A 22,832-nucleotide genomic window follows, 5' to 3' on the forward strand; every position below is an offset into this window, starting at 1 on the left:
CATTCCTTTCAGTGGTTTCTAGAGGCTACTCTTTGTTTAATATATGCATGTTATATGAGAAAAGAAAATAATTTCCTTCATTTAAATGTTAAAATATATGTTATCTTTAACAAAAATGTATGTATAAACATATATTATTATTTTTTTCTACTATCTCCCTTTGAATGTGAACCTTTGACATTCCCCTGGTTTTGCAACTTCTGAAACATCTTCTTTTCTTATTTTATATAAATAGCACATCTAAACTATCTTTTTCTTGATCTAGAACAGAAAATGTGCATGTGATGAAACCAGCTGGTTTTCACAGTGTATATGCGTTTGTGTGTGTATTTAAGTGTTGGTGTATACAGTTGATCCTTGAACAAAGTAGAGGTTAGAAGCACTGACCTTCCTCATAGTATCAATTTATATACAAATTTGATATATCCTAGGTTCCTTCTTATCTGAGGTTCCTCCATGTCTGCCATTCTGCATCCCTGGATTCAACCAACGTTAAACTGTGTGGTACTATAGTGTTTATCGGATAACAAAAAAATCCACATATATGTGGGCCTGTGCAGTTCAAACTCATGTTGTTCAAGGGTCAACTGTATATATAATTTAAAAAATAATACCTAATAGAAAAAATAAAGGAATCCCAGGAAAACATCTACTTCTCTTTCATTGACTACCTTAAGGTCTTTGACTGTGCAGATCTCAACAAACTATGGAAAATTCATAAAGAGATGGGAATACCAGAACCACATTATCTGCCTCCTGAAAACCCTGCATGCAGGTTAAGAAGCAACAGTTAAAACCAGACATGGCACAATGGACTGGTTCCAAACTGGGAAAGAAGTATGTCAAGTCTGTATATTGTCACCTTGATTATTTAACTTATATACAGAATACATCATACAAAATCTGGGCTGGATAAAGCACAAACTGGAATCAAGATGGCCAGGAGAAATATTGATAATCTCAGTTATGTGGATTATACCACCCTAGAGGCAGAAAGTGAAGAGGAACTAAAAAGCCTCTTGATGCAGATGAAACAGGAGAGTGAAAAAGCTAGCTTAAAACTCAACATTCAAAAAACGAAGGTCATGGCATCTGGTTCCATCACTTCATAACAAATAGATGGTGAAAAAATTGTGATAGACTTTATTTTCTTGGGTTCCAAAATCACTGTGGACAGTGACTGCAACCATGAATTTAAAAGATGCTTGCTCCTTGGAAGAAAAGCTATGACAAATGTAGGCAGCACATTAAAAAGCAGAGATATCACTTTGCTGACAAATGTCTATATAGTCAAAGCTATGGTTTTTCTGGTAGTCTTGTACGAATGTGAGAGTTGGACCATAAAGCAGGTTGAGTGCTGAAGAATTGATCCTTTTGAACTGTGGTGCTGGAGAAGACTCTTCAGTCCCTTGGACAGCAAGGAGATCAACCCTGAATATTTATCAGAAGGAGTGATACTGAAGCTCTAATAGTTTGGCCACCTGATGTGAGGAGCTGACTCATTGGAAAAGACCCTGATGCTGGGAAAGATTGAGAGCAGGAGGAGAAGGGGACAACAGAGGATGAGCTGGTTGAATGGCATCATAGACTCAATGGACATGAATTTGAGCAAACTGGGAGATAGATAGTGAATGACAGGGAAGCCTGGTGTGCTGCAGTCCGTGGGTCGCAAAGAGTCGGGTATGACTAAATTACTGAGCAACAGAAGTACCTGAGAATATCACCGCTGCTCTCAGAGCAGAAGGACTGTATGTATTTTGTATGTGAAAAGAGAAAACAGTTGTCTCTTTGGCTTCTGGTTATATCCTTCCAGCCAACTGAGTAGAGAGCTTTAAGCCAGTTGGTGACTGACTCTGGAGCTGCTAATGGGCAATCAATGGAGGTTGCTTTTTTCTCTTTCTGGAAAGGGAACAAAGGGCTTAGAAAGTTGGAAAATAAAAGGATTACAAATCTATGCTTTTTAGTTAAAGGAATATTTTCTACCTTTCTTTTGGGAATGGAAGCTTAAAATTTCTTACAGTAGGAAGAAGAAAGAAAGGTGGAGCTGTGCTGTTTGTTTTCTTTTTAACGTTTATTACTCATTATATAAAAAATTGGAGAAATCAAGATAAATAGAAAATTATTTTGATGAGAGGATAGAAGACTTTTTAAATATCAAGTGAGCACAAAGGATACGTATTCAATATATTTGATTACAAGTAAATAGGATGATCTTTGAGCATAAAGTTAGATAGGTCTTTTATTCATTCCTCAAATATTTAATGAATGCTTACTCTATGTAGGTATGAGATGGGCACTAGGAAAAAGCCTATATCCACGGAGTTCAAAATGAAACAAAAATAGTCAATTATAGACAAATAATGAAAATATATTATAAATAAAAGATTATGATTAATCTATTCTGTGCCCCTAAGAGAGAGAGGAAAAGAGGAATAAGAGAGCAGTCTCTCAGTGTTTATTTAAAACATAGCTTTTAGTCTGACAGATTAAGAGTATGTGATAAGGAAAACCTGTCCTGTAAATCTAATCTGTGCTCAATAAAGAGATACTGGATCACAGAAGAAAACAACAAGCAAAAAACCACAGCTTGTTAAAACTGTATGTCAATTTTGGTAGTCAGACTGTCTGGATTTAAATCTCAGTTCCAATAATCAATAGCTTTGTGATCTCAGTTTCTGTGTTTATAGAATGAGGATAATAATAGTTCTTACCTCAAAGACCGTTACATGTAAGAACCAGGGTCTTGTATCCGGTAAGCATTAAACAGTATGTTTTAAGATAAGGGAAGACAGGGTGCATAATCACCAGAAAACTAAACACAGAAGTAAATAAAATTGAACAATTTCCAGCTTTATTGATTTTTTTGTGATTCTGAGCAGATCATGTACCCCTTTAGATTAGTTACAACCCTGGTGAAAAGGGAACTACTGCTCATTCTATTTCTAAAAATTCTGAAACTCTGTGATGTGGTTGAGATATTGTTTATGCATCTTTGCCACTATCCATGAATTCAACAAAATCATTCTCGATGTAGTTTGAAATATGTCCTTGTTTTTGTGCCACTAGGTGGTTCTATTCCCAAAGTTAAGGATTAGTAGCCAGTAGGCAAAAAGGGACTCCTTGACACCCCCTAAGGCTTGAAAACAGAGGTGCAATTGTACTAAATCCTCAGTAAATATTTTTTGTTATCTTTTTAGCCTTATGACTAGTTAAGGTTCTAAGATACACTGGAATTAATTTTATTAATGGCATAATGATATCAGTGAAAAATTCAGTTCTCTTCCATTCTTAAATATCTTTAATGTAACAACTTTTGATGATTTTCTTACACTAAGAACTATTATAAGACAAAGGCCACAAAAAACATTTGATGCACAAATAGTTTCAGAGAAATCATTACAAACATTACTGGCCACACTAGTACTCTGATCCATATATTTGATGAGATATAGAAATAACTTCTGCTTCCAAGTTACCTAGTATTTGTACTCCAAAGTATTGGAGCTGAAGCCTCTTCATGTGAAGAGACAACTTGTCGAAAAAGACCTTGATGCTGGGAAAGATTGAAGGCAGGAGAAGAGGGCTATAAAGATGAGACGGTTGGATGGCATCACTGACTCAACGGACATGAGTTTAAGTAAAGACAGTGAAGGACAGGGAAGCCTGGTGTGCTGCAGTCCATGGGGTTGCAAAGAGCTGGACATGACTTAGCGACTGAACAACAACAACAACAACAGGAAACAAAACTCTTCTATCCGAATCTACAGTCATCTGTTGTAGCACTTACTGGTCACCTGCATGTCAACTCACATGCAACTGTACAAGCGAGTGTGTCACTACAACCCATGACGCCGGTGCCCAAGATGATGCTTGCCAACTTCAGGCTCATTCACTCAGTGTTTGTATTGTAGACTAACAGCTGTGCACTAATATGTAAGTATGTAATAAACAAATTCACAACATTTTATGATTGGTCTGAAGTCATTAAAATGTATAAGCATATAAGATATTGGGCAGATAGCAGACAATATAGCTACTAAACCACTATATAATATTTATTTTAGATATTCATATTTATTACATATTAAAGTACTTTATATCTTATATCTGTGGTTCAGGAGCATAGTCACCTGAGAACTAATTAGTATTTACTTATTAAAAATCACTGTGAATATTATCATTTCATTGAATATAGTCACATGAGCAATCAGTGATCCAGCCTAATCAGTGGTCCAGGATAAGTTGCTGTATTAAAACTATTTATAATAATTTGTAAAGTATAACATAATTATTAAGTGTGATGGTCTTTCTCACTTTTAAATCCATTAGTAAAAAGGAGTTCTCTTTTCCCTAATGGCTAGAGTGAAAGGGAATGAATGCAGAGGTTTTCTGGGTTCCAGGAGAGAGTTTGGGTAACAGCTTAACATGGCATGTGTGTACAGAAAGGGGCAGCCAGACTATGCTTCTCTCCTGGCTCTCTCCTCTTCCAGATGTCCAGGTAACCAGGATGCAGACTGTCATTATTAAGGAGATCCACAGAAAAGGACAATTTAAACTGTCAGCAACCATAATGCAAATCAAAAAAAGGAAAAATAATGCTCAATGCAATTGCTTTCCAGTAGATCACTGAAAGATATTGACTCAGAATTAAAATCTCCATAAGGTAAAGTGCCACAGGGATAGTAAGAAATGGAACACTTGGTGTGATTGATTAAGTATTTCTTTAATTGCTATTATGTTTGGTAGTGATTTTATTGGCTTCATATTTTGTTTTGCATAAAAGGCCTAGAAATCAAATTTAGAAAAAAAAATATCTGTAGTGAAGAAAAGGCCAATTAACTGCAACTAATGAATACACAATCCTTTTCTTGAAGACCTGGTTCATGTTTAGCATCCCTTAAACTTTTCTGCTGGCCTTATACCATAAAACCCTGGCATCCCCTTCGTTCCATTTTGCTTTCCATTCTCTTTTCTATATTTATTAGAAATAATGGTGTGCCTCTTTGATGAGAAGCATCTCTTCTACTTGGTCCTTCCTCCTCATTTCCCTTGGCCCCATTCTAGATCAGCCTTCATTACCTTATGCATCCTGGTTTGTTTTAGTCTTTGCTGAAATCCATCCTTCACATCAAAACTAGATTAACTTTCCCTTAAATACCATCATCACCATTTTACTCCTGGGCTCCAGAATGAACAATAGGTTCTTGTAGCAGCTTGTAGCCTACAATATGAATTTCAAACTTCAAATTTTCTTTCAGATTAACCTGATGTCTTTATTGTTACCCAATACATTCTGATCTCTCCCACTTCTATTCTTTTGTTTTCGTTGTTTCTCCAAGAATTCCCTATTTTTTTTCCTTCAGCCTAATTATTCTTTACTATTCTTTCAAGGTCAAGTCCAAGTCCAAGGTTCACATCCTTTGAAGAGCTTTCATTCATATTTCCTTGGATTAACTCTTTATTCTGTATGGAGTTCAATTTTTTCAATATCTTAACTACACAATTTAACCCAGCATAAATAAGCAATAGTGATAAATGTCTGTGCATATGTATAGAAATGTCTGTATTGTTCATTATTTCATGTGCACAGGTCTTTTATCTCCAGCTAGAAAGTGAAAATCATGGCATCCGGTCCCATCATTTCATGGCAAATAGATGGGGAAACAATGGAAACACTGACAGATTTTATCTTCTTGGGCTACAAAATCACTGCAGATGGTGACTACAGCCATAAAATTAACATGCTTGCTCCTTGGAAGTAAAGTTATGACAAACCTAGACAGCACATTAAAAAGCAGAGACATCACTTTGCCAAAAAAGGTCCGTCTAGTCAAAGCTATGGTTTTTCCAGTAGTCACATATGGATGTGAGAGTTGGACCATAAAGAAAGCTGAGCGCCAAAGAATTGATCCTTTTGAACTGTGGTGTTGCAGAAGACTCTTGAGAGTCCTTTAGACTGCAATGAGATCCAACCAGTCCACCCTAAAGGAAAAGAGTCCTGAATATTCATTACAAGGACTGATGCTGAAGCTGAAACTTTAATACCTTGGCCACCTGGTGAGAAGAACTGACTCATTGGAAAAGACCCTGATGCTGGGAAAGATTGAAGGCTGGAGGAGAAGGGGATGACAGAGGATGAAATGGTTGGATGGCATCACCGACTTGATGGACATGAGTTTGAGCAAGCTCTGGGAGTTGGTGATGGACAGTGCAGCCTGACATGCCTGCAGTCCATGGGGTCGGAAAGAGTCAGACACGACTGAGCAACTGAACTGAGCTGAGACTACAAATGATTTCCAAGTAGATTCCCTCTGTATATACTCATCATAAATGCACTTTAATTGATAAACTTCATTTATACCTTAACATGTTACTTGCCAATTTATGTATATTTTCGTTGTCTTACACTTAAAATGGTCCCCAGAAGGGACCATTAGTAAGTTATATTATTGTTTAGAGTTATTTACTTCCGTCTTCTCTTTATGTAGGGTACACTTACATACCCCATGATTCGGAGCTTGGCCATGAAACTCTTTTTAGTTAGTGGTCTGTGAGCAGAGGTGATGTATGCCACACCCACGCAAGAAGCGCAGGAGGTGCCAGGGTTCTGCTGGCCTCTTTCACAAGTTCTCTTTGAAATGAAAACAACTTATCCCAGCTAGGACCGCTTCTCTGGCCTGGTCCCTGGGACAAGAAGCTGTATAGGGACCTGCAGTTGACCCACAACTCACAGCAGAATTCAGTCAAATCACAGCCCTTATGTTCCATGAATGAGAAATAGCTTTTTTCAAGTCATGAATACTTTGGGCTGTTTGCTACACAGAAAAGGTGACTAATGTAGGACCTTAGAGTTGATTTAACATCCTCATTTGCTGAAAAGGAGAGACATCTAGGTTTTTAGTAGCTAACAGAAGAATCACAACAAATATTTGAACTACTGACTTGTTCTGTTAAACAATACCTGGATTTTTGTTATCTTGAAATTTGGGGGAATATCACTCAAATTTAGGGCCTTAGTACTACCCAGACTACTACCCAATACTGCTTGCTCTCTTTTGTCTGGCTTTTACCTAAAGAATATCTAGTAATAAACTAAATGAACTATCAGTGTCAAATGGGACATACTTCTGCCTGAAAGATATTATACTCTTTTAGGTTCAAGATTGTTTGGTAGTAGATAGAATAAAATGCAGTGATTTTAAAAATACCTTTCAGGCCCAACACTTTCATCTACATTGTTAATCCAAAATACACGTTTCAAAATCTTCTTTCTTAAGTAACACAGAAAATTCTGATTTCAGGATGAATGTAACTTCTTAATAAATTGTCTCCTAAATTTCCATGACAAAGTCTCATGTGTAATTTGACACCAAATGACAAGACTAAAATTCTCACGTTTTCCCTTTGCAAAACTGAGATGGAAACATATCCCTATCAGTATGTGCTTCAGAATTTTAACTTGGTCCTGAAGTTTATGTTATGATTTGCAGTTTTTAGAAATGAATGAATTTTGCTTACTTTATGACATTTTTAGTCCCTAAAAATTCAGAGACTAAACTCAATTACATTTTTATTTTATTTTCTGTATCAACTTTTTGAGAATAACTAGTTATATGCAGCAATAGCTTTTCCCTTTTAATGGGAAAAATAATACTTTAGTACATGCTTTAGGAAATGAATGTTTTATTGTACAACCATTCATAACTTCCCTTTTATGTTGTTGTTTATTGTGGTTTTCCAAACAAAGAAAACAAAATGTATTAAACTAAATGGAGTAACCAAGTGAATTTTCTTTTTCTGTATTTTCTCTCTTCTTATTTGAACTGCACACAAATCTTACCTTTGTGAAAAAACATCCCGGTAAGGACTGCCATGCTGTAATGCAATTCCATATCCTCGGTCAGCAACGGTATTCCCAATGGTATAAAAGGAACAGTCTGGGTCATTGATTGCCACATATTCCAATACAGCTGCATCCCACACAAAAGCATAATTTCCATATTTCACCTGTGCAAACATGAAGAACAGGAGAGGAAAAAGGTTTAAGGTTGGAATTTGGTCATATAGACAGGATAAAAAAATGTTACATTGGCATACAGTTAACAGTGTAAACAATAATAGGGCCCATATTTCAAACTAAACACCTATTCTGTATGAGAATTTGGCTTTTGGTTAATTTATAGCTCTGTTCTCTTGGAAATGCAGTGAAGTTGGAATGTTAACTATGTTTCCAAGCACACCGCTTATAGTAAAATGACCCCTGAGTAGTAAATGTCATCTGAACTGGGAGAACAGTAAACGCAGGGGAAGAAGCCATGTCTTTGAGCTTCTTTGAGGGCAGCGATTCTCATACAGCTGGCCTTGTGTCTTTCAGGACCCTGGAAATTGTGCTTGTTTTTGGAGTTTTTATAAGAGATATTGGTTCCTTTGGATTCATAGGCTTCTAAGCCAGGTAGACTTTTGTACCACCCAACATGCGTATTATCTTCCTGTCTGTGACCTGCACTCTAAATGAATTCTGTAAGTACAACTCATATTGAAGAAAAATAACTAACACTGCCTGGCTGGCAAGATTTCTTGTCCTATGTCCTTCTAAGTTAATCTGTTGTCAAGTGTGACCTATGGTATTCTTGTAGTCAAACTTGGTAGGTGCTGCACGAGGAAAAAAAAAATTATACAACCTTCTCTATCACCATATAGGGAACATGATTTCTTCTGGGTTATTTATAATATCTTTCAATGATTATCCCTTTTTTTCATTATTAATCACTCATAAGTTACAAATTTAACAAAAATAAAAATAAATGTTAAAGTTTAGAAAATTATTATATATAACATAAAACAATTCATAAAAATAGATGGAACTAATAATTAACTCAAATATTCAGTGTGTTTATTTGCTTGTTTGCTTATTTACTTATTTGAGGGGAAAGAAATATTTTGGTAAATATGATTAGGGAAAAAGAAAAAAATATATAAGTATAGGTAGAGGGAATGATGTTAGCAAAATGGGTGAATAGGAGGTCCCCCCCGCTTCAAGTGTGTTAGATGCTCTGTTGTGTCCAACTCTTTGGAACCCCAAGAACTGTAGCTTGCCAGGCTTCTCTGTTCATGGAATTTTCCAGGTAAGAATACTGGAGTGGGTAGCCATTCCCTTCTCTAGGGGATTTTCCCAACCTAGGGATAGAACCTGGGTCTCCTGCATTATAGGATTCTTTTCATCTGAGCCACCAGAATCTTCACATCCCTAGAAAAATATTAATGTAGTAGCCATCCATAAACAAATGTGCCTTTGTGGGAGGCTTGGGACCCAGTTTTCTGCTGAAAAATTTAGGCAGAGTCTAAGGCTGATATAGGATGCTTTCAGAAGGAGGCATGTACCTCAGTGGCCAGCTGGCCCACTGTGGTCCTGGCTGCAGTCCTAGAAGCAGCCCTATTTCCCTGTCAACTCTGCTCCAGCATCTGTGGAGATAACAGGTAAGGATGTCCATTTTCACCACTTCTATTCAATATAGTCGGAGAAGGCAATGGCACCCCACTCCAGTACTCTTGCCTGGAAAATCCCATGGACAGAAGAGCCTGGTGGGCTGCAGTCCATGAGGTCACTAAGAGTCAGACAGGACTGAGCGACTTTGCTTTCACTTTTCACTTTAATGCACTGGAGAAGGAAATGGCAACCCACTCCAATGTTCTTGCCTGGAAAATCCCAGGGACGTGGGAGCCTGGTGGGCTGCCATCTATGGGGTCACATAGAGTTGGACACGACTGAAGTGACTTAGCAGAATTCAATATAGTACTGGAAGTTCTAGCCAGAGTAATTAGACAAAGACAAATGCCCAAATGTGTATAAATTTGAAAGGAAGAAGTGTAATTATTTCTATTTGAAGATCATGTGACCATATGTGTAGAAAATCCTAGAGAGTACAAGTTGTTGTTCAGTAGCCCAGTCAAGTCTCATTCTTTGTGACCCCATGAACTGCAGCATGCCAGGCTTCCCTGTCCTTCTCTATATCTCCCAGAGTTTGCTCAGACTCATGTCCATTTAATCAATGATGCCATACAAACATCTCATCTTCTGTTATCCTCTTCTCCTCCTGCCTTCCATCTTTCCCACTGTCAGGGTCTTTTGCAATGAGCCAGCTTTTCGCATTAGGTGGCCAAAGTATTGGAGCTTTAGCTTCAGCATTAGTCTTTCCAATGAATATTCAGAGTTGAATTCCTTTAGGAATGACTGGTTTGATCTTCTTGCAATCAAAAGGACTCTCAAGAGTGTTCTTCAGCACCATAATTTGAAAGCATCAATTCTTTGGTGCTCAGCTTTCTTTATGCTCCAACTCTCACACCTGCACATGACTACTGGAAAAACCATAGCTTTGACTGTATAAAGTGATATCCTGTATACAACGTGATGCCTTTATTGACAAAGTGATGTCTCTGCTTTTTAATATGCTGTCTAGTTTTGTCATAGCTTTTCTTCCAAGCAGCATCTTTTAATTTCATGACTGCAGTCACATTATATACAAAATACATTTCTATAGTGCAATACATTAATTAAAATGAACAAAGAACCAAAAATTTAAAAATCCACAAAACTAGAAAAATCTTATATTGGAAAAAGAATGGGACAGCCAAACATAAATATAGGGGAAGAAAATGTAAGTAAATATTTAATATATTTAACTCAGTTGTGTGTGTGTGTGTGTGCTCAGTCATGTGTTGTTCTTTGAGATCCTGTGGACTGTAATCCACCTGGCTCCTGTCAGTGGGATTTTCCAGGAACGAATACTGGATTGGGTTTCCATTTCCTCCTCTAGGAGACCTTCCAGACCTAGGGATTGAACTCGTGTCTCTTTTGGCTCCTGCACTGGCAGGCAGATTCTTTGCCACTGAGCCACCTGAGAAGCCACCTTAACTCAGTTAGCCGTCTATATCCATGGGTTTTGCACCCATGGATTCACCCAACTATGGAGAGAAAACATTCAAAAAATAAAATTCCAGAAAGTTCCCAAAAGATTAATCCCAGATTAAATTGGAGGTTGAATTTGCTGCATGCTTGCAACTGTTTACATAGTATTTACATTGTATTTACAACGTTTTACATAGTATTTATGTTGTATCAGGTATGAAAAGTAATCTAGAAATGAGTTAAAGTATATGGCAAGATATGTGTAAGTTATATGCAAGTATTACATCATTTTATACAGGGGATACAAAGAACCCTGGATTTTGGGGTTCCTGGAAATAATCTTCTGCAAATACTGAAGGACAACTATACTGCCTTTATATATATTTGCTTAGGTCAGGCTAATATCAGATACTTGATAAAAAGTTTTGCATGAAATACGGTTTAAAAACTTCAGACCAGTTTACTGTGCACAGTGGATACTTTTTGTTGGGAGTGAATTACCCCAACCAAACCCATGGGATCTCAAAACAGATAAATAATTCAATGCAACTATTCATGGAGTGTCTCCTGTACCCTAGGCAGTATGTCAAGTACTATGGGTTAGTGCTCCTTAAAATGTGATGCTATTAGAATTAGAATTACCACTGGATTCTTGTCTTAAAAAATGTAAACTCCAGACCCAACCCTAAACTTACTGCATTGGAACGTTTGGTGTTTGAGACCTGGGGATACAAAATCTTGATGGCTGACAATCTTATGAACACCACAATTTTTAAATAAAATTGCTTTGAAAAAAAAATGAGTAATATAATCAGGAAGAACTTCTGAACTTGAGGCTTGATATAATTATAAAAACTGATAGATTCTTGCAATATTAGTATGGGAGGGGGAAAGTACTTGGTTAAGTTCCCTCTATATTAATTACTTGTATCTGCATAGTCACCCCGAAGTCCTTGCTATCTCTGATCTTTTGCATTAATTACACTAGAGAAGGAGTTCTTAACTGAGACCTCTATAATGAAAGGCAGATTAAGAAGAGAAAAACAGAAGTTTATGGACATGTGTGCCTTGTGCATACAAGGGAGATGTCCAGGGAAAATTGAGTAACTCAAAGAAGTGGCTTGGAATTCAGGATGCAATACTATTTAAATAGGGAATGGGAGGGGGTTATGGTCATTTTGGGGAAAGTAAAGAATCCACCTGCAATCCTGGGCTGGGAACATTCCCTCCTCCTCGGGCTTCCCCAGCGGCTCAGACTGTAAAAGGAATCTGTCTATAATGTGGGAGACCTGGGTTTGATCCCTGGGTTGGGAAGATTCCCTAGAGGTGGGCATGACAACCCATTCCCGTATTCTTACCTGGTGGGCTACAGTCTAAGGGGTTGCAAAGAGTCGGACACAACTGAGTGACTAGGCACAGACACAAATGATTTTTAGCTAAGACCTTTAGAAGAATAGAAGGGTAGTATGATAGTTGGTGACAAAGTTGTATGGTGTTGACTTCCAATCTCTTCTGTGATGAGTCAATATTCCTTGGATGATGAAACTCTCAAGGACAGAAATTATGATGATTAAGTTACTTTCAGAAGATTTATCTTTAGGCAAATAAAAGCACTTCAGAGAAAGCCTCTCCCTGCATTTGCTGTTTTTCTAGTGTCTGCAGTTCAAAATAATATGTCAGTGTTGCATATTTTGGAGTGGCTTATTCTGTTTCCCTTCATCACCAACTTTTATATCTGTCATTTTAACTTTCTGGGTCTATACTTACAAGAGAGATAGCAGTGGCCTTGAAGCCTCCTCTAGCAACCTACTTTGATTTTTGCTACTTTCCTCTATTTCAAGCAGCTCCCCCTCCTGGATCCCCTTGCAGCTTCTTTACAACCATCCAGGGACCTCCCCAGTTGGAGACATATTGCTTTGCTGTTAGAAAAGTGTTCTAGCACTGCTGTTCCTGCTTTGTGAACTGTAGAGTTCCATTTAAATGTACAGTAACATTATCATTGCCATTATATACATGCTTCTAGTAATTCTAATGTTACAAAGCATTATGAATGCATTTTAAAACGAGAACCATTAAAACAGTATGATTATAGCCTACAGCAGGGCCCTTGAAATGTTGCATAGTAACCCAAACTATTTTAGCTTTTAAAAATATCCCTGGCCTTTTTCATCTACTGAAACATACAATCACTGTCCTTTACATGATTTTTAACCATTAAATTAAAACTATCTAGAAAATACTCATCAACAAAACCTAAAATCACTTTCTAACAGAATAATAATTGAAGGTTTGGCATGGGAATTTTCAAGTCATCTGAATAGGTGATGGATATTATTTAAAAATTTTCAACTGGTCTTTGTTGTTGAGGTCATGTTTGGATAAGCAGCTAAACTCTGGGTCATTATTTTCCAGTGAATTCCATGCCAGTACAGTAATTTATACAGGTTAAATCAGAGGGCAAAAGTGCAACCATGTCAACACATTTCAGGCCTTGTTTGTGAAAAAGGAAAGGAATCCAAAGTGTCATCTACCTCCGATATTATTTCCTGGTCCCTAGAATGCTGTAGTGATTGACAGACAATGGTAGCTATCGGTACTCAGCACCTGTGTCCTCATAATAGGGCTGAGATGCCAAAAGCTTGTGATGGATTTCTCAGTACTGAGATCATGCTAGAAGCTAGGTTTTGTTCCACTTCTACAACATTTCTACAGAAATCTTTCTTTGAATTTCATTTTATTAATAATTATGTATTACTCTGAAATAATTTTTTTATTGGAAGATAATTGCTTTACAATATTGTGCTGGTTTCTGCCATACATAAACACGAATCAGCACAGGTATACGTATGTCCCCTCCCTCTTGACCCTCCCTCTCATTTTCCGCCCCATCCCACTCTCTGTAGGTTGTCACAGACCACTGGGTTGATCTCCCGGTGTCGCACAGCAAATTCCCACTGGCTCTCTGTTTTACGTTCGGTATTGTATATATTTCCATGCTGCTCTCTCAGTTCATCCCACTTTCTCCCTCCCCCACTGTGCCCACAAGTCTGTTCTCTGTGTCTGTGTCTCCATGACTGCCCTGCAAATAAGTTCATCAGGGCCATCTTTCTAGATTTCATACACATGCCTTAATATACAATATTTGTCTTTCTCTTTATGACTTGCTTCACTGTGTATAATAGGCTCTAAGTTCATCCATCTCATTAAGACTGACTAAAATACATTTTTTAGAGCTGAGAAATATTCCACTATATATAGGTACCACAACTTTTGGATCTATTAATCTAGGGAACCCTCTTGCACTGTTGGGAATTGATACAGCTACTATGGGAAACAGTATGGAGATTTCTTAAAAAAACTTGAATAGAACTACTACCATATGACCCAACGATCTCACTGCTGGGCATATACCCCGAGAAAGCCATAACTGGAAGAGACGCATGTATGTGCCCCAGTGTTCACTGCAGCGCTTTTTACAATAGCCAGAACATGGAAGCAACCTAGATTTCCATTGACAGATGAATGGATATGCATTACTTTTAAGATCCTGAAGGGATCTGTAAGGGATGTAAACATGAGCAACATTTGGGCCTCTGCCCTCAAGTCGTTTACAATTCAGTAGTGGAGATAAATCAAGCATTAAATTGCTGTAACACAAAGTGTATTGTGGTAAGTACCACAGAAGAAGCTTGAAGTGTTAAAGTGGTTTAAAGCATGGGGAACTTAATTGTCACTGGGGAAGTCAGGACAATTTGCTCAGATATTATGGTAACTACAAGAAAACCCCAAATATTGTAGTTCCTTATCTTTTATGCTTAACTGATTGAACAGAGATACTCTTTGGTGACCATTTCTTATTCATGCACACTGCTTAACCTTCCAGTTTTCTGGAACTTTCCATTTATCAGGTGAAGAACTGTAAACATATAATATTATTTTCTCAAATATTTGCATTTCTTGCCATGTAAAGTGAAAAGTGGGAAAACTGTTTTTAGTAAAACCTATACCTGTGCTCTTCACCGTGTTGTGGATGATGACGTATTTCTGTTCCTTTGTAGAATGCCCTTGTCCTGAATGTCCCTGTACCCATATCTCCATCATGACCTAATGCTGAAAGCACTTTTCAGTTTATTAGGCAGCATTCTCCTGTAATAACTGCAGAAGTCCAAGCCGCGAGCAAATACACTTTTCACTACTTGTTACCCCAATTACCTTGGTTTTAATTAGGACACTATATCCTTTCTCACATAAATCTTTAATCTATCATATTCCTTCAAAGTTCAATTCAAAATCTATAGCTACAGAGGGACAGTGATGATGATCCCTTTTTATTAAAAAAACATTCGGTGGAAATAATTATGGAAAGATGACATTTAAACCAGAGCGGAAGATAAGAATTCCCTTTAGTGAAGTAGGAATATCTTCCCTCTCTCCTCCACTTCTTCCTCATGATAACGGCTAACATTTAGATGATATTGGGCATGTTCAGGGTGGTATGGTCATAGACAATAACTAACATTTAGAAAGCATTTTTTTTTCATTCTTAAAAATTCCTTTACACATAAATTTGTTCTTTGTAATACCGTGAGGCAGCTGATATGATACCTAATTCATAGATGTGGTAAGGAAAGCTGCTCTAAGTTGTAGCAATTATTTGTGGTAGATTTGGAACTTGAAGCTCAAGGCCACCTTCTTTGCTTTTTTCACTACATTAAAGATAAATTCCCAGGAGATATTTGCCGTAAGAATGCAAAAACATTCGAGAGATAGCGGCCTTTGTCTTCAAGGCACAGCTTATCTAGTTGGAGAAATAGTATTTACATAAATAAAAATAATGCAACATAGTATGTAGCCAGAGAGAGCCATGGAAAGAATGCAGCTTCTATGTGATCACACTATTAAGATGAACAAGATTCAAGTTTTTAAAAGACAGGTTGCTTATTTGTTAAAACCGCTGGAATGAATGAAAATAATCTAGTTTCTATGATTCCAGACCCCTTAAGCCTGTTGATTTTGTGACTACTGCTATGTAAGCATTTCTGATTTTCAGGATTGAAACAGAAGCAGGGCTTTTCATAATTAAAATAATGGCTGCAGGCTGGAACTGTATTATTATTGCTCATGAAATAAAAATTAAAAGGCCTGAGAACAATGTGGGAGAAATAAATGCTACTTTTGTGCTCTAAGCTGCTAACTTCTTTACAATTTAAACTCATGGTTGGTGGGGGATAAAATTATTGTGAATTACAGGCACAAAGAGTTATGATTAACCCAGAATTGATCTATAGTGGTCCTTATAATTCATTGTCCACAGAAGTCCTTTAGATGGGATAGCTTTAATATTTATGACATATGATTCTAGGTGGTGGCCTCTCCCACGTTGGGCAAATTAATAATTTAACATCGTTCATCAGGTCTTCTGAATTTATACAGCACAATAAATCATGCTCAACTCCATATTTTAGCATTTAACACTGACTTTTAAAATATATATGGTTTTGTTTACTGCCTTAATTGTTGGCCTACTATATTTTCTCTTGTATTATTTTGAAATTTGAATTTGTGCTCCAAAATAGTCATCACATGGTACAAATGTTCACAAGAAAAATATGAATGTTTAAAATAAATATCAACTTATTAATAAAACATCTTCTTTAACCTAGAAAAGAAGCAGTAAGTTTACTTCTCACTCTTCTGCTTTTTTTTTTTTTTTTGAGGTTATTAGAATGCTGTTTTGTCTTTTTTTTTTTAATGGTGTTTTGAACTGTTCTGGGAATGTGGAAACTAAACCCAGTTTCCTTTCCGTCGGTGACAGCTTCCTCCTGAAACCAATGGCTGCTAGAGTCAGAAGACAGAAGGCTAGCGGGGCTTGTGGTTCTGGATAATTGTGTGTAAAAAAGAACTGGTAATTCTCCTCTTCAGGCTGGGGGAGTGTCTGAGAAAACCTGTGGGACCCCTAGGGAAGGCAATGAAGAAACTAAGTCTGAGAGAATGCTTGATTCACAGAGATCTGGGGTCCTTGATTTCTCCCGTTCTCTTCCTTAAATATTTGTCCTCATGAATATATCTGTTCTGTTGCCTTTAAACTGGTCAGGAAGGAGTCAAGTGGGTTGGCAGAGACCTCCCAGTCCTGGAGCCTGGGACAGAACAGGAGACTGGTGAACCCACTGCCGCTTCCATGTGCCTTAGAAGAAGGATTTGTGAATCACTCTCTTCTCTATTGCTGGACATTTCACCTTCTGCAGATAGCAAGACTGCCAATACCTATGATAATCCAACAATCCAACTTGAGTCCCCATGAACTGACAAAGAAAAATAACTTTGTATAGTGAATACCACAGATAGGGAAAGATGAAGCTGAACAAGAAGAACACATTTGGGGGAAATAACTCTGCAGTGACAGAAAGTTTCCAATTTTAAAAGAAGAATAAATAGAGCACTTGACAAAATTCAACCTGTGAGTCTGAGAAGATTTATGTGACTACAAACAAACCTCAATTTTTCAACCAATAAACTGACCAGATGAATTGAAAGAGAAACTGCTCATAAACGTCCTGCAAGCTCAAATGGATTAACTAGGGTGACAACTGTCCCAGATCACCTGAGATGCTTCAGTTGTAGCAATGAAATTTCTAAGTCAAGGGAAGCCATCTTGGGAGACAAAACGTCCAGGCTTCTCGTAGTGAGTACAGGAGATTTGGGGAAAAGTACAAAATCCATACAGCAGCTTAAAAGATAGGGGTTGCAAACTACTATGATTGTAGCAGATGAATATGACAGACATTATTTGCCTTCTGCAGTTGCTGTAACTATTTTCCCCCCAACTGTGGATGTTTGCAACTTGCTACTCATAATAATGAATCACCAATCTTGTATCAATGTGAACACTAAGACTTAAGTGTGCAATTTAAGTGCATTGTAATCATGAGTGTTAACAGTCCTTCACCTGTGGATTGACTGTTATTCTTGGTATTATCAAGATGATGCTAATATTTTTAACATTGTGAATCCTGTGATCATTTTTTTAAGAGCTCAGATGATAAAAATGAGAATGATTGTAATATTAATCCCACCTGATCCCAAATATCAAAGAAAAAGAAGCCTAACTGACTAGGCTGTCTTATTACAGAGGGCAGGACACAGATAAATGAATTAGGGAGGTAAATAAGCAAAGCAGCACACTACTATGTAATATGAAGAAAAGCATTTGGAATTAATTACGCTGGAAAAGGAAATGTGAAGGCACACAAGAGGGAGAGTGAATTTCACAAGTTGGGGATGAGACATGCAATATTTCTAAATCGATCAAAAGTTTTTGTGTCTCCCCAAAGACACCAATGTTCAGTTGAAAATAGCTGCTGAATTGGTTTGGGCACACTGCATGAACAAACATACTTCATTGTATTGCTCCCCTGATAGCTCTATGAAACCAAGTAAAGCTATTTTTCCCAATTCTGAGGTTTCAAGTGAATGTACTATGGGAAAACAAAAGGAGGAAATGTTGAAAATGGATGAGTTAGTTCTTTACAGTGTGGAGCTAATTATTTCAGATTTTACCTGACTGATCACATCTTTTACAAGAAAACTCTATGTCACCCAATAGCAATGAAAAATGATCCCTCCTGTTCTTAGAGACTTTAATTTTAAAAATATAGTGTCAAATCATATTCTTGATTTCTGTGAAGATTTTACTAAGTTACAGAAAGTGCAAACCTAGAATCTACTGATACCTTGTCCAAATACAGAGACTTTAATCATCTTTCTGCAAATTATGCAAATATATCAAAGGAAAATTTTGGCAAATTCTATTCAGTGGATAAACTTCTTATTAAGGAAAGTGAAAAGATCTTATCTGCAAAATGTTCTAAATACTTTGTAAGCAACACTATAAAAAATGGTCATGATTTGCTGACAGGTGATATTGAAGCTTTCATAATGAAACATTTTGTTTCTTTTTGCTTCCTCAAAATGTGAAGAGACACTTAATGATAGTTTTTGTTTAACAGAAATGGAAGGACATGGCCTCCATAAACATATGCCTAAAAGAGAGCTATTAAAGGTGAGAATGTGGATTACTTTAAAATCACATTTTCAAAGTGTGGGACAAGAAGAATGTCTTTCATTAATTTGGAAACACACTGAGCATGTCAGTGGGGAAAACGATTACAGTAAACAGAACTTTATATGCTGTTTTTCCAAACTTGTTTGATGATTCTGAAGAAACCATGGGATACCTGGGAAAGGATGGACTGAACACAACTCAGTTTTTCAATTTTATGTGTAGATTATGAGAAAATCTCATGGCAAAAAAAATAACACTTTTTTTGAAATAAGACTACTCTATTTCCTCCCAAGACGACTCTAACTTCCCTCTCCCAAAAAAGTCGCCATAAAAGGAAACTGAGTGAGACCGGACTTACTCAATTTCTTTACTAAAACTGTAACTTCTTTAGATTGCAGTATTGATTTCTCAAATTCAAATTATCTCTGTTTTGAAACCATTTTTCCTAAGAAAGCAAGCATTAACTTATGAGGACATGCAATGTGCCTTGAAGTCTTTAAAAATGATGGACATCTTGGACATACTAGCCTATATGATGAATTTATAGATGCAGAACTATGATTGACAAAAGACGAATCTTTAAAAACAAGCTTGTAGAATCAAAGTGTATGGGCACAGACAAGGGGACACAGAGTGGGAGGGGAACAGGGGGACGAACTGAGAGAGTGGCACTGACGACTACGCACTCCCAGGTGTGAACTACATGGGAGTGGGGAACTGCTGTAGAGCTCAGGGAGCTCAGCTTGGCGCTCTGTGACTACGCACAGGGGTGGGATCGTGGTGGGCTTACAAGGGAGGCTCAAGAGGGTGGGGATATACGTACACGCGTAGCTGATTCACTTTGTTGTATGGAAGAAACTAACACCACATTGTAAAGCAATTATACTCCAATAAAACAAAACAAAAAAATGTATGTGTATCTTTTCGGAGATTGGGAAACAAATTCCTACACATTGAAATACCCGCTATTGCTAATAAGTAAACTCCTAACTATTTTCTGCCCAAATACTTCCTCTAAGAGCATATTGCGCTTGATGTCATCCCATAGGAATGATACTAGAATCCGTGTTATGTGGGCTTGATAAGAGCAAAGTTTCAAGTCAGAGTAAATTTGATGTTTGACTATTTTCAGTTTTATCACTATATAAAAGACAAGAAGGATGTTCTGCAGATTGCAGGCACTTCAGAGAAGAATTATTGAAAAGGGAAACAGTAAAATTATCCTACCATATTATGGGACAGAAAGAAACATGTCTCTGTTATTTATTACTACATACAGTTAATATCTGTTAAATTAGTCCTATTCTATTCATGTTCCTTTTTGAAAAAGTTTTATATTTATATGTCTTCAATATAGCCTATAAAATTTAAATATCTAACACAGAGTTTAAAAAGAGTAAAATTAACTTTATCAGAGGACAAAAAGACACCTTCCTAAAATATTGCTATACTTTGGCACTTTTATTATTTGTTCTACTATCAGTTACTACCCTGACAGTTAACTAACCCTATTATTGCCTTGTTTCACTAATAGCATTCTGTGATGAGATGAATCATATAGACTAACACATAATTTAAATATATACAATATCAATAAATTCCTATTTAATGTTTTATGTTACAGTAGTAACTCATATAATAATTTATCACACATTAAATTATAAAGACTTTTTTGTCTGGTGTAGCTGTGTTCTGGGTTGTCTTTCTAACATGTTGGTCAACATATTAATGAATGTTATTGGCATAATGAAATATCTGTTTGGAAGATAATCAAATCATAACTTGTTTTTAACTTTAAATAAAAATATTTTCCATTTGTACTAAATAGTTCAAAATAAAATAACAAAAGCCCTACAATAAAAACCAGAGGAGAATATACAACATAAGTGAGGAAGGACTTTTTAACCATGTGATATGAAATCCAAGAAATATATGTTAAGCATACTTTTTAACACAAAATATTTTGTAAACTCTTTTGTATGTCAAAAGACACACATACACAGATTGAAAATAGATTTGCAAAAAAAAATAAGTGGAACACAGAGGACAAAGTTAATACTTATGAATATACAGATGCTTCTCTAAATAAGCATCCTTTATTCTAGTGAAGAACAGGAAAAGCAAGAGAAACATAGATAAAGCTTCTGAAGAGGCAATTCAAAATGAAACAGATATAAATGTCCACCAAGCGTATAAAAAAGACACAACTTTGTGAGTAGATAAGCAAGTGCAAAAGAAAATAAGATCATAAAGGCTAGTATTTTACATCAAGTGATTTGGCAACATTTTACGGATGTATATTGCTGGTGGAGGTGCACTGAAAAGTATATTTTCACACATCACTAGCGGAAATGGAAAATGTTATAGCCTTTGTCAAAAGTAACATCTATTCAAATTAAGGAAAATGTAGATTGTAGACTTTGAATGGTCTTCAGTCATCAGGTATTTGGGGATAGGGCTGGGGGGAGTGGGAATGGTGAAAGGGGAAAAAGAAGAAGATAGTACAGATGACTATTGGCCCATCAGTTCCATTCCCAAGAATGTATCCAAGAGAAATAAAAATTTCAGATTCACATATAGGTATATTCAGTGCATCATTGTTTATTGTGGCAGCAAATTGGAAACAGTTGTGATGCTTATCAGCCATGGAAAAATGATGTATTCTTGTCATAAAACATTATGGAAACATTAAAAAGAATCTATTAGCACAATACAAGGTGCTCTTTTTTTGATGAATTTGCAGAATGAGAAAAGGCAAGGTGAAGAAATAGTTTATTATGTAATCCTACTTTTAATTATATAAATATGTGGATATGTGTGTGTATGTGTGTGTGTTATTGTATTATTGGAAATGCTTAGGGATAGTATGGGAGAACACAGTGTTTGCCATTGGTTACTTTTTGAGAATAAAAAATGTAAGTGGAGGTAAAGGAGAGGAGAATGGCAGAAAGACACATTGAAAAGTAAAAGTGAAACTAATGCTATAAAAGGGGCTTCCCAGGTGGCTCATTGGTAAAGAACTTGCCTGCCAATGCAGGAGACGAGGGTTCAATCCCTTGATTGGGAAGATCCCCTGGCGAAGGAAATGGTAACCCACTCCAGTATTCTTGCCTGGGAAATCTTATGGATAGGGGAGCGTGGCAGGCTACAGTTCATGGGGTTGCAAAGAGTTGGACATGACTGAGCATGCACGCAATACTCTAAAAATGGCATGCCTAGCTGCTACCTGCCTTTATGAAAATTACATATGTAAGGAAGGAAGGAAGGAAGGAATATGTAATTTAAATATGTAATAAAATAAGATTTTTTAAAAAGTCAGATTTATTGAGATCCTATTTATGTGAAGTCAGATTCATCATTTTTAGATATACAGTAAAAAAAATCTTAAATAAAAAACCTAAGTATTTTTGTTTTATGCTTTGAATTTTTAAATGGCATTGTTAACATATATAGTAAAATAATAGTTTTCAAGTATTATGTTGATTTATTAATTTATAAGTACTTGGATATTCATAATTACATACTCACAATTGCTTTGCTGTAATAGTGGATTTGAGCCATTGACAAACATCTAAACCCCTGACACATAAAATTTATGCTAAAACTGCTAAGTCTTGCCATCTATCTGGGCTTCACTGGTGTCTCAGTGGTAAAGACTCCATTTGCCAAGGCAAGGAATGTGGGTTTGATCCCTGGTTCGGGAAGACCCCTGGAGAAGGAAATGGCAACCCATTCTAGTATTCTTGCCTGGAGAACCCCATAGATCCTGGTGTGCTATCGACCATGGGGTTGCGAAGCGTTGAACACGACTTAGCAACTGAACAGCAACAACCATTTATCCACCTACACTTCCCTTCCCCAACC

At 36.7% G+C, this 22,832-nt stretch overlaps 1 protein-coding gene across 1 annotated transcript in view; it reads right to left on the reverse strand.

Moving 5' to 3' along the window:
• GRID2 (glutamate ionotropic receptor delta type subunit 2) overlaps positions 1–22,832 on the reverse strand; it is a 1,630,498-nt gene that overhangs the window by 142,001 nt on the left and 1,465,665 nt on the right. Inside the window, exon 14 of the mRNA XM_018049306.1 lies at positions 7,841–8,007. Coding sequence (XP_017904795.1) covers positions 7,841–8,007 — 167 coding nt within the window. The remainder of the gene's footprint in view (positions 1–7,840; positions 8,008–22,832) is intronic.

The sequence above is a fragment of the Capra hircus genome, chromosome 6 (genome assembly GCF_001704415.2).
Source record: "Capra hircus breed San Clemente chromosome 6, ASM170441v1, whole genome shotgun sequence".
In the NCBI taxonomy this organism is placed as follows: domain Eukaryota; kingdom Metazoa; phylum Chordata; class Mammalia; order Artiodactyla; family Bovidae; genus Capra; species Capra hircus.